The sequence below is a fragment of the Candoia aspera genome, chromosome 1 (genome assembly GCF_035149785.1).
Source record: "Candoia aspera isolate rCanAsp1 chromosome 1, rCanAsp1.hap2, whole genome shotgun sequence".
NCBI classification, from domain to species: Eukaryota; Metazoa; Chordata; class Lepidosauria; order Squamata; family Boidae; genus Candoia; species Candoia aspera.
This window is the reverse complement of record NC_086153.1, coordinates 9,678,021-9,696,403: the sequence shown is the minus strand read 5'-3', so window position 1 is coordinate 9,696,403 and position 18,383 is coordinate 9,678,021. Positions and strand designations below refer to the sequence as shown.

Sequence of the window (18,383 nt, the reverse complement as noted above, 5' to 3'; positions counted from 1 at the left end):
CAGTCGCAATTGTGGTCGTTAAGCGAGGACTACTTGTATTTAAATAATTCCTCACCCCCTTGTTTTGTGAAGCTTTGCGCTTAGGCCTCAGCAACAACTAAAACAAAACCTTTTAAGTAGGACTGCACCCAGCGTCCTCAGCTATTGTGAAAGGACCAACAGCTGACAGGATACATTCGTTTGGAGTACATTTCTGCTACGTGTGACTTATTTTAAGCTGTCTTGAGGTTTATCCAGTTAAATGGTGGGATATAATTGTTTAAACAGAGATGGACAAGTCCCTCAGGAGTAATTGGTTGGAGGTTGCCTCCTGGGTAGGGTTGAAGTAAGTGGTGGGTAGGATAGTGCCCCAGAGCTCCCTCTGAGATATACCATATACCTAAACTCATCTCTTACACAAGGACTGTGAAATAAGGCTGAAGGTTGAATGAAATTATCCATGGACTGCAGATTGGCCCTCCCCCATCTAAATTAAACACACTGTATTCTTATCTCACTTCCCTCTGTTCATTTTTGCCCAGGTTTAAATTTAGACTCTAAGCTTTAAGGGGACCAATGTTTTTCCTTTGCTTACATAAAACCACCATATACTGTACATTGCACCATTCACCATCAATGATGCAGAAACATGGATGCTCTTCCTTCCACAAGCAGCCAGGAGGATACTGGTGTCATGTTCATCGTTCCAATGTTCTGAATACATCGTAACGTTTCGCATGTCATTCTCAGCTTTATGTAATGGTTGCCTATTCTGACAGACTCAGTCTCACAAGCAGGTGCTTAAGGAAAACTGATTTATTGAAAGAATAGATTTTTGGCTTCGGCAGTTTCACATCAGGGATAAACTCTATGCTATGTCCCAAAAGGAGCTGGCAACGCTAGGGGAGTTTGTTGACAAAAATCTAGCTAGAGGTTTCATTGAACCAGCCAGCTCCCCAGTAGGGGCTCCTGTGCTCTTTAGACCAAAGAAGGATGGAACTTTGAGACTCTGTACAGATTTCCGTGGGCTGAATGCAGTATCAATATTAAATAAATATCCGTTACCGTTAATCAAAGACATGTTAGCACATTTGGCAAAGGGGAAAATATTCTCTAAGTTAGACCTGAGAGAGGCCTATTTCTGCATTCGCATTTGGGAGGGGGATGAATGGAAAACTGCATTCAATTGTCCTCTGGGGTCTTTCCAGTATAAAGTATTACCTTTTGGGTTGGCGGGAGCGCCTGGGGTCTTTATGCAAGATCAATGAGGTCTTGCATGACCATTTGTTCAAGGGGGTCTTGGTGTATTTGGATGATGTGTTAATCTATACTGAAACCATGGAGGAACATATAGAACTGCTTAGACAAGTGCTCAGCAAGCTGAGAAAGGCTGAACTATATGCTAAGTTGTCCAAATGTGCTTTTCATAAATCTCAAATTGACTATTTGGGCTATAGAATTTCAGACAAGGGTATTGAAATGGATCCAGCTAAGATTGAAGCCATTCTGGCATGGGAGCCGCCACGCACGCGTAGGCAGCTCCAAAGTTTCCTCGGATTCGCGAACTATTATCGGCAGTTCATCCAGGGGTTCGCGGAGATAGCATTGCCCCTCACTGAGTTACTCAAAACAAAAGGGCAGGGGGACACACGGAGAGCAAAGAATCCGGGGGCGTTGCTAAAATGGACGCCCGCATGCCAGGTGGCTTTTGAGAAGCTCAAACAGCTATTCACCGCTGAACCTATTCTACAGCACCCCGATCCTAACAAGCCATTTGTGGTGCAAGTGGATGCCTCTGATTTCTCCATTGGGGCGCTTCTGCTACAAGCAGATAAGTCAGGATGCTTGAAGCCTTGTGCTTACCTATCCCGCAAATTCTCTGAAACAGAACGGCAGTGGCACGTTTGGGAGAAAGAGGCTTTTGCTGTTAAAGCTGCTTTAGACACCTGCCGCCACTTGTTGGAGGGGGCTACCCACCCTTTCGAGGTTTGGACTGATCACAAAAACCTCGAAGCGCTCAGCGCACCTCGTAAACTCAACCCAAAGCAGATCAGATGGGCTCAATTCTTCAGCCGTTTTGATTTCAAGTTAAAATTTATTCCGGGAAAGAAAAACTTTCTGGCTGATGCACTTTCCCGCAGACCCCAAGATTCCAGCACTGTGCCTGATATAGTAAGTACGCTGTGGACGGAGCCGCAATTGAGTCTGGCAGCTGTGATTCGCAGCCAGACTCGTGCACGGCAAACCGACGCTTCACTTTCACCCCGTCCGGGATGCTTGCCAATTCCCTCAGACTTGCAACAACAATTTCTTTCCCAATTGAAATCTGACACTTGGTTGCAAGCAAATTTACACAATGTTACTTTTGACCGCGATTTTGCTTGGAAGCACGATCGTCTCTACGTGCCTGATGCTTTGCGCAAAGACATTTTATTCCGTTCCCATGATGACAAACTGGCTGGGCATTTTGGGTTTGTGAAAACGCTCCATTTGGCTAGGCGCCAATTCTGGTGGCCAACACTAAGGCGTGATGTTAAAGACTATGTTGCATCCTGCGCTGGCTCCAAGCGGAAGGTTGGTAAGCCCCAAGGGTTGCTCCAACCAGTTGCCAGTCCCTCTCACCCCTGGGAGGAGATCTCTCTGGATTTTATCATGGATTTACCTCCAAGCCAGAGAAAAACTAATTTGGGTGGTAAAAGACTTTTTCTCAAAACAAGCCCATTTCATTCCATGTGCTTCCATTCCCTCAGCACAGCAGCTAGCCCACCTCTTCCTTGTACACATGTACAGACTCCACGGGAGCCCCTCCCGTTTGGTGACTGACAGAGGCACACAGTTTACTTCCCAATTTTGGCGGGCTTTTATGAAATTGGTGGGCACTAAACAAGCGCTGTCCACTGCGTCGCATCCTGAGACTGACGGATCTACAGAGGCGCTTAATTCCACACTGGAACAATATTTGCGTGCTTTTGTTAACTATCAGCAAGATAATTGGGTCGATCTACTGCCCTTTGCTGAAGTCACCTACAACAATGCAGTGCATCAGAGCACTGGACAGGTGCCGTTTTGTACTGTCTTTGGTCGGGATTTTGTGCCCATTCCTGAACTGCCTCAACCAACCTCTCCTCCTTCGTCCCCTGCAGACCGGGCAGCACATCTGGCTGACGCCTGGCCTAAAATCCAACAAGCTCTTGCCGATGCCCAGGCTGCTTACAAACGCCATGCTGACACCAAACGGGCACCTCAGCCACCTTTCCAAGTTGGAGACAAAGTTAATCTCTCCACAAAGTTTATCAAATCTCCGCAACCCTCTAAGAAATTGGCGCCCAAGTTCGTGGGCCCCTTCCCTATTGTGGCCCAAATTAATCCTGTGACTTTTAAATTAGATTTGCCTCATAATCTTAAACGTTTGCATCCCGTTTTTCATTGCAGCTTACTCAAACCTTCTCACCAATCAGATCGCTGGCACCCACAACCCTCACCGCCTGCTCCCATTATGATTGATGGCCAGCAACACTTCGAAGTCCAAGAGATTCTTGATTCTCGACGCCTCCGTTCTACTCTGCAATACCTTGTTCGGTGGAAACATTTCCCTCATCCTGAGTGGGTTGCTGCCCGCGATGTTCACTCCCCTGTTTTAGTGGCCCGTTTCCATGCTGCCTACCCTGCCAAGCCTGCTCCTTAGTTTAGTTTTCTTTAAGGGGGGCGGTATGTCATGTTCATCGTTCCTATGTTCTGAATACATCGTAACGTTTCGCATGTCACTTTTCTGATCCGTGTCTCACGTTTGCTGGGAGGGGATTTTCAGCCGTGCCTGGCTGTAATCTCCTTACTGTAACTGTGGAATGTATGTTTGGGTTATTGCCTGTGTTCAAGGTTAGTTTCTCAGGCCGATGTGTGTGACGGTTGCCAACACCTGGGAGGGGGTGGTTGCTAAGTGGGAGCAAGGGCGGGATCGGGTTTGAAGCGAGGGTTTTTAGTTTGTATTTGGCGCGCTTTTGCTCATTCTCAGCTTTCTTTGTATTTGCACACTATTCTTTTAATAAATCAGTTTTCCTTAAGCACCTGCTTGTGAGACTGAGTCTGTCAGAATAGGCAACCATTACAACTGGCTAGTTGGATACCAGGCTGTGACCTGCTAAGTGATCCCTGGCTCCATGGAGAGCCCAACAGGTTGTTTGGTTGTTCAGACCCCAAATCATACAAGCCTAACTTGAAGATGATGGTATATTAGTCAATGCCTGTATTTGAATGCTCAACTACAAAACAATCAGATTCCCATTTAGTATCCTCAACTGTCTGTAGAATATAATGAGAAATGAGGAGAACTACAGTTGCCCATGGACCAAGTCAGAATATCTGTCTATCTAGCACAGTGTTGTCTACTCTGGGCACCAATAGCAGCTTTTCACAGTCTTATGCAAGGAAGGCTCTTTCTTCCATCTTCTTTGTGACTAGACGTACTGGGACCCGAGATGGCAACTTTCTGCGTGTAAAGCAAGAACTCTGCCTGTGAACCTCGGCTCCCATTGTCTCCCAGTGTTCTGGAACTGCATAAAGGTGCTAAAAGCTGCTGCTGTAGCTGGTCCTGGGAAATGTGGACCCAGACTGAGGCCAGCACTCATTCTCCAGATAGGTGCCAGGGTGGCCAACAGTTGCTCTTTAGCTAAGTACAAGCCATTTACTGGCCTTTCAGAGAAGCCCCAAAACAGGCATATAGTCATGGAGGCAAGCTATCAGGCTGCCAAGATGCTTGGCCAGATGCAAGCCATCAGTCTGCTTGAGTACTGTATGAGATGGTAACATTCTAAGAAGATGCATGTATGGGATACAGTTTTGAATGTTCTCTGGTGTGTTTTTGTGTGTGTGTGTATGTGTATATACTGTATGTATACACTGTATATATATAAAATCTTGCATGCTGGTATCATAATAGCATATTTAGGAATGCTCTAGTCCAATTTGCTTCTCATTACTGGGACAGTTTATCTATAGAACTAGCATGATTTCTCACCTGCAGCCTGAAAGGGTACAGTCCATTCTATGCTTTGGGTCTGATGCATGGATGGGTCTGATGCATGAATAGGCCAGGCCTTATCTAGAGCAGTGTGTCTCAACTGTGGCAACTTTAAGATGTGTGGACTTCAACTCCCAGAATTCCCCAGCCAGCATTAGCTGACTGGGGAATTCTGGGAGTTGAAGTCCACACATCTTAAAGTTGCCACAGTTGAGACACACTGCTCTAGAGGAAAGGCTGAAGGGCAAGATAGAGGTGGATGTTGCTCCATTAAACAACCAGAGGGATCTCTCCCATGAAACGGCCATTAAATGGAAAATTCTTACTTCCGTATCGATCCAAAGGAGATAACAGACAGACAGAAAACTCCAAGGCAGCAACCTACTGTCCTAATCTTTTTCAGTGGAATGTTGTATTATGGCTGCTTTTGGTTAACAAAAATCTATTGTTCAAAATGCTAAGGTATTCTTGAGTACAAATCAGGCATGCAGGCAAAGTTGCTGGAAGGGTCCTTAATTCAAAGAGCACTTTTAAAAGTTGTTTCACCATTAAGGAAAGTAAATGAATATCAGAAATGATTACATACAGTTACCTAATAAAGCTCTTAAAAGCAGCAGATTGTGGATTGATGCACAAAGGTACTCTGTTTCCTTTCTGCTGTTCCAAAATGAACTGATGGATTATTTCTGGAAAGAAAAAGTAGGAGAAAAAAGTAAATCCAATTTCATGCTTTCTGGTGCAAATTGCACAAAACAGGGCATTGTTTACTAATGGACACTGGATATGTAGGTAGGGCACATTTTACAGATTTTATATTCAGCTTTTTGCAAATCACTTTATTTTGTACAACTCATGGTGGCATACATAATGCTCTGTCCTATTTTCCCCATAACAACCACCTGGTGTGGTTAGTTAAGCTGAGAGAGGGGACTAACCTAAAATCTAAAATACAAATTTTCAGGAATTTTCTGAGACTGTAGCATTCTGAAAAGTGTTTTCATTTCATAGCTATCTCAAATTTCCCAACTAAAAGATTCTTTCCATACAAATACTGAAGAACAAATGTATTGCTCATTTCCTGGCTTAATGAAGTGCATTAAGCAAACAAATATGCATAAATTATAGAAATGTATATTTATGCTAAGGGTATATTATTGCTAAATAATAAAAAGGATGATTATTTCCTAGTTTAAAGTACTGACCTTTAACCTGCCGGACAGAACTGAGGTTCTTTTCAAAAGTATCATCAAATTTAGGATTTGTGATGGGTTCAAAATCATTGGTGTAAACTCTTCCAGTAGAAGTGGAAAAACAACATTTGCACATACAGGTGTGATATCGTAAACGCCCTTCGTCAAGATATGGATGAGCTAAGGCATCCTTAGCGGATATTCTTTTGGACTGAATGCAGAAAAATACAAAAATGTAAATTTTTGTAAAACACATTTTAGTTACATGTATACTTTATCATATGCATATATGATATATACATATGCATGTAGAGAGATGATAAACTGTTACAAACTTTTCCTAACTTTCGTGTTTGACAATTGCAACCATTAGGAGGCAGTGTTCACTTGAAACAGCCAGCAGTGTTGTAACTGAACTTTTTCCACATGGCACAGGTAGGTTTGTTTGTTTAAATGTGACTCTCTGGACAAGTCCTTGCAGTTTTTCTTGGCATGGTTTTTCAGAAATGGCTTGCCACTGCCTCCTTCCTAGGGCTGAGAGAGAGGCAGTGGCCCAAGGTCATTCAGTTTCTAGTTTCGTGCCTGAGGCGGGACTAGAACTCACTGCCTCCCAGTTTCTAGCCTGACGCCTTCACCACTACACCAGACTGGCTCATTTATTTATTTGCATACCAGCAAAGAGCACCATCCCTATTTACAGGGCGCAGGGCATGCTAAGGGCAGGGATTGGTAGATTCTTCTGGTGTTGTTTACCTTTCCTCCCACCAAAGGCAGAGCTGGCAAGACATCCATCAATTACTCTCCTTAACGGGGCTGAGGCTGGGGGAAGACAGTTGGGCTTAGCTATCTGTCCAAACTTGCTCTGCTTTGCTACACACGTTTAGCGTGGGTGTGATCCAAAAACATGAAACCCGTCTTCAAAAGGAGCTTAACACAACATGAGTGTCATTCCTGGAGAGAAGGACACACACGTGTTCAAAAATAGCACAAACCGCTGACAGACACAGGGAGGGCTAAGCTATAAAGCAGCAGCAAGCATGATGGCGCTCCCTCTTGCTTGCCTCACCACAGACCACTCCTGGCTGCCCCTTGGGGTCAACTGCTGTTCAGGCAGATCCAGGTCAGCTTAGATACCTGGCAAGTACAGAAGGAGAGCCGGGTGTGATAGAAATTTCTCAGTCCTAGTTCCTCCCCTTCTCCCCCAATCTAAATCTGATAAACAAACTTATCAAAAAAGAGCAGCTGTATTTCACAGCAGAACCAACTTTATTATTTTGTCACTGACCCATGTATTTCAATAAGAAGCTATCACTGCCTGCCCTGAACCCATTTAAGACACAGCCAACGATTAAAAAGCAAATACTTCATGTTATTGCCATTTCAGAAATGCAGTTGATAACAGTGTTTGGTTCTTCCTTCAGTCCCTGGCCACCGGAGGGCAACTTTGCTCAAATTAGCAGCACAACCACAGCACCCCTCTGCTAGTCGATAAAGCAGCCTGCCTTTTCACAGGTTTCCACACAAGCCTGAAAAAAATTGGATCTGTTTTAAGAGTCACAGCATACGTCGACTTTAAGGATGAGCAGAGCAGTGCTGTGCTCATGTGGAGGCCAAGGTGCTTCATCTAAATTATTTTTGAGGCCTATTATCACCTAGAAAACCATTTTTATATTTAAGGACTGCTAACCTGAATCTAAAAACTCAGTTCTACTTATTGTTGTACTGTATGTGGTCAGGTATACACACATACCTGACTCTGTGTGTGTATTTATTGCATTTATGCCCTGTCACAATCTGATGACACTCAGTGGCTCACGCAATACAAGAAAAAATTTTAAAACTTTCACAGTAGATTTAAAAATTATAGTTTGATCAATAAATCAGAAAACCCACACATGTAACGAAAATAAATTCAATGCAATTAAATAAACATGTAAATATAAAATAGAGCTAGTTTGGTGTAATGGTTAAGGCATCAGGCTAGAAACCGGGAGATTGTGAGTTCTAGTCCTGCCTTAGGCACAGAAGCAGCTGGGTGACCTTGGGCCAGTCACTCTCTCTCAGCCCTAGGAAGGAGGCAATGGCAAACCACTTCTGAAAAGCCTTGCCAAAAAACTGCAGGGACTTGTCCAGGCAGTCTCCATAATGACGATGATATGGTATCAAACATCATTGGAATACTCTCTGAAATCACTGTTTTTAACAGCATCCTGAAACCTATCCTGATCTCATCTGTGATCTGGAGAATGCGTGTGTGTGTGTGTGTGTGTGTGTGTGTGTGAGTGAGAGAGAGAGAGAGAGAGAGAGAGAGAGAGAGAGAGAGAAATAAATAAAAATATTCCCTTCTCGCTCCTATGGGTAGTATGTGTCTTTCTCAACCTTGGGTCCTCTACCAGGGGCCTGGGAGTTTGAGGGTTCTGCACAGTACCTTAGCTGTTCCTAGCACTGCACTCTTCTGGACAGAGAGCTTGGATGTTGCTCCTGGGATCTGTTGGAGCCACTCTCCCAGCTTGGGGGTCACAGCCCCAAGTGCCCCTACCACCCCTGGGACCACTTTGGCCTTCACTTCCCACATCCTCTCTAGTTCCTCCTTCAGGCCCTGGTACTTCTCTAGCTTCTCATACCCCTTCTTCCTGACGTTGCTGTCACTTGGCATCGCTATATCTATCACCACCGCTGTCTTCTGGTCCTTGTCTACCACCATGATGTCCAGATGATTGGCCAGTACCTGCCTGTCTGTCTGGATCAGAAGTCCCACAGGATCTTAGCCCTGTCGTTCTCCACAACCTTCTGTGGAATCCCCCATCTGGACTTGGGAGGGTCTAGCCCATACACTGTGCAGATGTTCCTGTACACAATGCCAGCTACTTGGTTGTGCTGTTCAGTGTATGCTGTTCCTGCCTGCATCCTACACCCTGCAACTATGTCTTGGACTGTCTCTGAGGCCTCTCTGCACAGTCTGTACCTCGGGTCCTGTCTAGTGTGGTAGACCCCTGCTTCTATGGATCTGGGGCTTAGTGCCTGTTCTTGTGCTGCCTCAGTGCTGTCTTTTAGTCCAGCCCTTTCCAGCCACTGGTAGGATTTCCCAAGGTCAGCCACCTCAGCTATCTGTCGATAGTACATCCCATGCAGGGTCTTGTCTTGCCATGGCATTTCCTCTGCTTGATCTTCCTTCCACGTCTGTTGCTGCCTCGGGCATTCTCTCAACAGCTCATCTTTAGGTGCCATCTTACTGATATACTTCTGGATGCTCTGGGTCTCATCCAGGACAGTGGCTTTGACACTCACCAGATATTCTATTTTATCTTGTATAATTAGGACATATGAAGCCATCAGTCAATTAGTCCCATAATTCAATGTGGCCTGATAGTTGCCTTCAAGGGTTTCAGGGTCTCCTGGGTCTCTGACAGAAGCATTTCATATGAAATTAAGTGTTATGCTATTCTCTTCTAAAAGGAGGAGGAGGAAGAGAATTGGGCATACCACAAATTAACCTTTGTGCCTTCTGCATACCAAGTATATGCTCTACCACTTAGCTATGGTTCCTCCTGCTCATTCTTGCACCACAACATTTGGCTCCCATCACATATAACCCTGCGTCTGAGAAATTCTTTCATGATTATGACTCTGGACACCATATGGAGTGGAGGAAGAACTGGCTGCAAGGGAACATTATCACCACCTGGGGGATCATGGGCCATCAGGAACATGACAAGGTGCTGAGCTGCAAGCAGCCACAGCTTCAGAGACTCATGGAAAGGGTCAAGTGGCAGGATCTGGTCTTTGTGGTCTCCCAAAAGTGCTACTGGCAAAAGACTAAAGCTCTGAAAAGGGATGTTTGTGCAAGACTACTAACAGCATGTCATGCTTTGTGCAAAGCCCAAGGCTGATATGAAGAAATGTAGAACAGCATGCTGCAAAAACATGGGCATGGAATTATTCATTATGCTGGATACTGAGGAAATAGATAAGAAGGTAGAAATTGGCTTTATAATAAGCCCTTTCTGTCCTTGTGCCCAACAGTTGCTGATACAGTTAGATTCTACACTACCTTTAAAAACAGCCTTTATTCTGGAAAATAAACCGACTGTCCAAGAGAGGCAGGAGAGACAAAGAAGATTCCCCAAATACAATCTCTTTACAGCATTCACACCACCTCTTCCTCGCAGGGCCGTCACAGGGAAGCAGACTTGCCACACTACATTTTTCCTTTCCCAGAAGGTCTGTAGATGAAAGAGTTTTCAGGGAAGAAGAACTCATCTGCTGTGAGTTGGTCCTCCATGGAAATGGCAATAGCAAAGGGATCTCTCTCACGAGGGATGTTCGCTAGTACAGTGAACTTCAGTGCTCTTCAGCATGGCTGTTCAGAGCAGAAGTCCAACGCATCTGAAGGAGAGCATGTTGGGGAAAGCTTCACTGAAGGAGAAAAAGTGAAGTCCGGTGCAAAGGTCTCAACACCAATAAGGAAGGTGTTACATTTCCACAAGAATAACGGGACAGAAAGTGAACTTGCTACAGCTTGGAAAGCAGCCACACACGCAAGCAAATGTGACAACGCTGCTATCTCCATCACAGTGGCATGGGATTCATGAGATGGGGGTCATCAAACTTCTTCAGATAACAGAATCCTTCTTCCCTTTGAGGTTGGCTGGTTGAAAAGATGGACCCCCTATCTTAAAGAGGTTCAGATATGCTCAGTTTTTGTGAATACCTTAAATGTGCATTCACTGGAGAAATGCAGATAAAAATTGGGAGCCCAGGAACAAGACAGTAAGAGGAAATTGCAAATATAATGTGTTACAGAACTCCAATGATGTAAAAGAAAGTGACTGAGTCCATTAAAACCTTCTTTTTGCTACTAAAATAGTAGTTCACGTGTGACTTAAAAAAAGAGTGCCTCCTTTCCTTACCGTAGCTGTTTCCTTTTATTGCCAAAGTAATAGGGGGCCAAGTATTATGAGCCCAACTAAATATTCTTACCTATAACCACTTCCTTGTCCCACAGGTAAGAATTTGGACCTATGCACCATCTTTTATTGTCTATGTTAGTATACAATCATAATTGATCTTCCTAATTTTCTTTTAGTAGAGCTAGAAGATATTTAATATTGTTTCAGGAAGACTTCCAGTGAGGACGTGGCAAGCTAGATGTCCCTGAAGGAGCAGGGACAGTGTTTACGGTGGAGATCGGCAGCTGGATGCTGGATTGTGGCTGGCAAAATCTCTCCGGAGAAAGGAGAGATCGTAAGATAGCCCACATGTACTCCAGACAGCTGTTCCTTGTGAGTAGACTGCAGAAACTAAGGTTTTTGTGGTCGGCTTATGAGTCAAGCAGCTGGGAGTCAAGGGATTCCATCTAAGCTCACAGTCACAATGTAGTCGTAATGGGCACAAAGTTCAATTGAGACTCATTTCTTAATCACTTTTGGAATTCCTGTGTTACTGCTTTTCAAATATTAAGAACCTTCAGAATGGGAAGTGTTTATCACATTCACTGGGTTAGTTTCCTTTTCCTTAGCAAAAGAAGTTTTAAGTACAAGTTTAAGGACTTAGAAAAAATTTTTTTTTTGGAATAAACAGCAAAAGGGTGTTTTCTATGATGATTTTGGAAAGTTAAAAACAGACTAAGGGTCCAGATGGATTTGAAATAAGACTTCAAAATTAATTATAAGAATCCTGCCCCTGGGAAAGTGCTGTTGTTTGGATTCCTTAAAAAAAAGGTAGGATGGGACTTTGAAGGTTGGACACTAGAGGGAACTAGAAGAAACTAAAAATTACAATTAAAGGAGAAGAATACTTAAAGTCAACTCATTAACACAGAATGGAGCAAAATACTTTAACATTGGACGTTTTGAAGGATATTTGTGAACAATGGACTTAGAAGTTAATTTTAAGAATCTCGGTCACAGATAGATGGCGTGTAAATTATGTTACAGAAGAGGAACAAGCTCTACTGGATAAGAGTGAAATTGATTTGAATGTGGATTTAAAAATGACAAGCTACAAGAATGATATGAAAAAGATGTTATGCTGGATACACAAATGAAACTGGTTGATATTTTAATAATGAAGAGGGACAAACCAGAAGAGTGATTTGGATAACTTTTCTGTACTGGATCTACAAAAGAGACCTGTGAAAGTTTTGAAGGGACAAGAAAACAATGAAAAGAAGCCAAGTTCTAGGACATTATTTGAAGGGATTAAAAATCACGATTGTTAAAAGTACAGGGAAAGAATATAAATTGGCTTAACTGATCAAGATTAAAATAGATACGTAGTTATCTCTGGTAACTCTTAACGGACTGTTGCTGACCAGGAATGAATGATGAGGTTTTAAGATTTTGTTTATATTAAGAGATGAGATATGGGAAGAAGAGAGCATTTGTTGTATTTTAAAGGAAGGTGATAAGCTAAAGTATAATTGTCTATACTTGTTGTGATGTAGGGGGAAATTGTTTCTTTATGTATTTCTTTTTTTCTATTTTTCTTTCTTTTTCTTTCTGTACTTTCTAATTTTTCTTTTTACTCCCATATATTTTTTAATTTATATTAGTTTTTATCATTTCAATTGTAATCCTTAATAAAATTATTTATTTCCCTACATAAGACTGCAAGGTCCTGCTGGAACAGGCCACAGATCCATCTAGTCCAGCATTACATGGCACAAACTGAATGTTTATGGGAAGCTCACAAACCAGGAATGGAGGCTTGCTTCCCAGGAAACAGTATTTAAGGCCTACTGCTGTCCTAACAGCCAGGAACCACGCTGAGACGAGGAGTAGGTCTCTAGTGTTTTATTACTGCTACATAACAGGGAATCCTAACAAACTGAAGAAGCGTGGGAAAAACCCAGCCATATAAACCCCAAAGGCTAAGGCGGGCCCGATCTGTGTCTCTTTGAATGGCCACCTAATTCCTCAGTGCTACGCATGCGCTTTACAGCCTGGATGGGAGCCCCCTGCTCGCCATCCTCACTCATGACAACTGCCTATGATTCAGGAGGTATAGAATAGCCATCAACTTTTGTAGCCACCAATAGCCTGTCCTGTCAACTTTTAAACCATCCGGATTGGTTGCTATTATCATAAGTGCTGATAACAGTGGTCTAATACATAGACCACCAACTATGCAACAAAATTATTTCTTTTTGTCAACCTTAAATCAGCCTACATTTAGGTTCAGTGAATGACTCTGAGTTCATTCTAACACGTGAGAGTGGGAGAAAATATTTCTTTCTCCATGTTACCTATTTCTGCATGATTTTATCTATCTCTGTCCTCCATCCTTTCCCTCATTCACTCCAAGCTACAGAGCCTAAGCTGCTGAAGTATTTTCTCATGAGGAAGCTTTTTTGCCTCTTAACCACCCTGTTGCCGTTGTTTGTTTTTTTCTAGCTCTATATATCTTTCTTAAGCTGAGGTGACCAGAACTGTGCACAATACTTCAAATGTGGTCTCATCACAGACTTCCATAAGAGCATGATTATATCAACTCTTCTTTCTTTAATTCGATTCCAAGTTAAAAAATTTGCCTCTTTTACAGCACCTGCATACTGAGTTAACATTTTTACTGAGCTATCAATGACTTCAATATTCCTTTCATGATTAGTCACTGCCAGCTCAGACTGTATTAACGCACAGGTGGAATATACACTTTGTGCCAACATGCATCACTTTGCACATTTATTGAACTACACTTGCTATTTTGAAGCCCATTAGTCATGTGTGGAGACAATTCCTTTTTTAATTTGTCCCCCTATCAGTTGGGTAGTATCAGGAAATACCAAATAAGGTCACTTCCTTATTCACCCCTAACTTCTGATAATTTACATACAGTTAAAAAACACTGATCCTGATGTGAAGTCCTGGGGACACCGTTGCGTATCTCATCATTTATTCCTCTTCCTTATTTCCTATTTTTTTATCAACTGCCAATCCATAACATCTCCTCTTATCTTATAGCTACTGAGTTTGCTCAGGAGCCTTTGGTGATGGATTTGTTCAAAATCCTTTCCGATAATCCTAATATATAATACTGGAACATTTTGTCTACTTGCTTGTGGAAAGTTTCATAAAAATCTAGAAGGTTATTGAGAAAGGACTTCCATGCTTGCTTTGTGTTTTCTTATTTTCTCTTTAAAAATACTGTTTTTAAATCACAAGCTAAGTGGCTTTTATTTTCCTTATTGCTCCTCAATCCATTTTTAAAAATAGGTCACAACAGCTGCTTTCCAGTCCTTAGGAACAGATGCCAACATTTGCAAAGGCTCTTATATTCCTGTGGAAAACAGCAATTTCATATTTAAGTTGAGAAGTTCTGAGTGGACATCACCAGGACTCAGGGATTTAATTATTTCTATTTTATCAATCTAGCTCCTAACTTGGTATTACTTTGTATTACATTATCTCTCTTTGTCTGTTTATCCAATCTGCCTTCTGAAAAAGCCAGCTTAGGCACTAGAGAATATATGTAGCTCAGGGTTGAACTGTGGAGTCTCTGGTGAGCTTGGTTGTTTGCTTGCAGACATTTAATTATCCAACTAAGTAACATAATCAGTGCAGCACTGATTATGTTACCTAGTTGGGTAATGAAACGTCTGTAAACAAACAACCAAGTTCAGAGAGCACCAAAAATTCCACTAGTATTTGTCCTGTTCCCTCAGCAATAAGGACAGAACCAAGAATTCATTAAGTTTTTCTGCTATTTTTCTATCTTCCTTTGACGTACCTTTGGATATTTTTTGTTGTTGTTTGTCTTAATGTTCTTCACCACACAGTTCTCAAAGTCGTTTTTCCTCCATATTTTATGGACCACTTGTATATCTTTTATCAGAGTTTATGACCCCCCCCCTTTTCCTATTTTAAATATATAATACAAAGCACCAACTCACTGGATCAAAGACCAACATCCTACAAAGGAGATGAACGGCTTCATGTGTAGCTTGGCTGGATAATGTATACAGGACAGGAAGGGATGGCTGTGAAAAGAAAGAGAAAAAACACTGAGCCTCATACAAGTAATTGAGATGCCAAAATGCAACACTGTCTTTTCTGAATCACTGCTAAAATTACTGAATACATTCCATTCAGGGTTTCTGTATACATGATACACAGAAGATGAAGACTTTCAATTCCTCACTAGCTCATTTCATATAAAGTTGTTTGTATATTCTGGCAAGTTCATGAGAACAGCTCTATTGGATCAAACTCAGAATTTCAAGATACAGCTGGGCAGTCCAAGCCTGCATTGCTAGAATTGTTTGGGCTTTAGTGTATTCCCCCCACCCCACCCCATCCCACCAAGAATATTGCTTTAAACTTATTAACTGAATAATCTTCTTTTAAAGGCTTTCACAGAATTGTTGTAAAACTCACTTTGCAATACAAAGTCAGGCAGGACAAGAAACATTCTGGTAAGGTGTATTTATTTATTGGAGATGTTTGTGTACTGCTACCCTCCAAAGACTCCCAATAGTTTGCAATATCCTAACGTTGATGAAAAATACATGAGAGTGAACCATCAATAATATATATATATATATATATATATATATATATATATATATATATATATATATATATATATAACATTGATAAAATCACCCACCCCATGTCTGTAATCCATAGCAGGAGGAAAAAAATCTGCATACAAATATCAGAGTGCTGTTGGCACTTCTTTAACTCAAACCTGTGTGACACAGCTGCCATGTGAGCCCAGAAAAAGATGCAGCTTCTTCAGGGAGATGTCAACAGATACCATACCTGTCCCAAAGGACCTTCTTGGCTTCAAATTCTGAGTGCAGCACACACTGTATATGCATACTTCGGACCACAGCAAAAATCCAATATGTGTTTGAATCACAACCCAACCATTTCCATAAGCTGATATTTTCTAATCTGAGTTGGGTGCACTGAACACATCTGAGATTTCAGGAGGAGTAATACAGGACGGTGACCTACAGTAGTATTGGAAGGGAAATAAACTGAACTTAAGAGCCAAACTGCTCTGCTCCTGTACAAATAAGGGGGAATGCTTCCATCAGCATTGAGAAGTAGCAAATATTGCAATAATTTAGCCTTAAAGACAGGGCAGTCTTAAGACTCAATAATTTAGTCTCAGTATTTAAGTCTCAGAAATGTGAGTAAAGCATGCAGGTTATCATTGTCTTCCAAGAATGAAGACTTAGTCCAGGGCAGGGAAAGACTCTCTGTACTTGAGATACATTTCACAGCAAGTAGAACAGTACAAATTGCTGAGAGGCCTCAGTAGTGAGCAGTATAATGTTTAACAAGTAAATAAATCAATAGTAACCAAAAGCTATGAGTGACCTACGATGGGGAGATAAGTCATGTGACTCCCCCCTCCCCCAGACTGGAAGTCACATTTATATATGGTGTAACCTTCTCAGACTTCTGGAATTTCCTGAGAGGGTACCACATTGGGAATAGTTGTAGTGAATTATAACTCATCAAGAACACAGTGTACATTCAGGAAGCATGCTTATTCAAACTTTACCATGGACATGAGCCCAGTGGGTAGCTTTAAGCTACTTAAAATTTAAGTGGGACATGAGATACCTTAGTCTGTATCAGTACTGGGAAACATGAAAAAATGACGCTTGGGTGGATGAAAAAATAAAGACCACAAGAGCATAACTGATGCAAAATTGAGAATGAGAGAAAGATGCTGTATAATGTGAACAGAGAAAAAAGATGGCTGCAAAGAAAACAAGGAATAATTAAGATTAAAAGAAACAGAAAATGCAGAATATTTTTGATGGAAATTAAAAAAAAATGTTTGGAAATGAATGTTAAGTCCAGCAAGCTCTTCCAGCAGAGCACATTAAAAATAAAACTGATATAATAATTTGGGATGAAACTGAAGTGACAGAATGCCAGAAAGAGTATTTTAGAGATTTGTGTGGGAATAGCAGTGATATGTCAAAGACTGAATTGAAAGAAATGCTAAAATGACAAGGGCTGCAGCTACAGATAATGTAACCAGAGAAATGTTACAAGATGGATATGGCTTGCTTAAGGAGTGGTTGTGTGGCTTCTTGTGTTTGTGAAGAATCCTTCTGTGCTGGACAACTGGAAGAATCCTATTACTGTTGCCCTATACCAAGGGAAATATCTGGAGAGCCAGTTTGATGTACTGGTTAAGGCATCAAGCTAGAAACAGGAAGACTGTGAGTTCTAGTCCCACCTTAGGCACAAAGCCAGCTGGGTGACCTTGGGCCAGTCATTCTTTCTCAGCCCTAGGAAGGATGGAATGGCAAACCACTTCTGAAAAACCTTGCCAAGAAAATTGCAGGGACTTGTCCAGGTAGTCACCAGGAGCAAAAAGCTGACTTGAAAGCACACACACATACATGCACGAAAAGGGAAAAGTAGCAAGGGTTAATGCAAAAACATGAGGGGGATTACTTTGTTAATTGTGCCACGGAGGATCTTCAGGAGAATTGTGATATTGTGAGGGTATGAGAGATGATGTGCAAAATCTGGGAAGTGCATTATGGCTTTTTGCCATGTAGGGGGTATAAAGACCAGATCTTACTCTTCAGCAGGACTTGAGGAGGTATAATAAATGGTGTCGGTATAAACTAGATTCAGCTATATTATATTTTCTTGTGTCATGCCTTTAATTTCTCTGGCTTATTATTTCTGCTCCCTTTCTGTGCTTTGCATAGCGTTGCTTACCCAGAATGGAACATTATAATGGGTAAGCATGTATGTGTATATAGAAAATGATCCAGGTTATTATCCTAATCTCTTTTCTCAAAATTCCTAGGAAAATGCCATACAGTATAAGGAACCCCAGAAAAAACTGTTTTATTTTCATTTATTTTAATTCTATGCACATTATTCAATGGACTATGCTTCTTTTTTATTACAGAGACCCCAAATTTCTCCAGAGTGTCCCTCAGAAGCTTTTTTACTGTACTCAGATCTGTGCTTTAGGAAAAATGTGCTTAATGATTTAACTTTTTTCTTACTGTAAAAAAAAATTTTTTTTGACAGACAAGCAAGCAATACCTGCTTTGGGGCTAGGTAGTTAAGATGAGCTCTGTTGGTTTTGGTGATGTGGTTTTCTTTTGGGGTATACTGTTTAATTGGGACAGCATGGGTTTGTACTTTGGGGATGTTTTTTCATCTTTGCATGCCACCCAGAATCACTGCTGTGAGATGGAAGTTCTG

At 41.8% G+C, this 18,383-nt stretch overlaps 1 protein-coding gene across 2 annotated transcripts in view; it reads right to left on the bottom strand.

The window, feature by feature from the left end:
- NLK (nemo like kinase) overlaps positions 1-18,383 on the bottom strand; it is a 128,661-nt gene that overhangs the window by 2,717 nt on the left and 107,561 nt on the right. Inside the window, exons 8-10 of one of the 2 annotated variants that reach the window (XM_063297175.1) lie at positions 15,077-15,163; positions 6,199-6,397; positions 5,583-5,682 (exon numbers count right to left, since the gene is read on the bottom strand). In XM_063297175.1, coding sequence (XP_063153245.1) covers positions 5,585-5,682; positions 6,199-6,397; positions 15,077-15,163 — 384 coding nt within the window. In that variant the 3' untranslated portion in view covers positions 5,583-5,584. The remainder of the gene's footprint in view (positions 1-5,582; positions 5,683-6,198; positions 6,398-15,076; positions 15,164-18,383) is intronic. The other variant, XM_063297168.1, reaches the window with a different exon arrangement.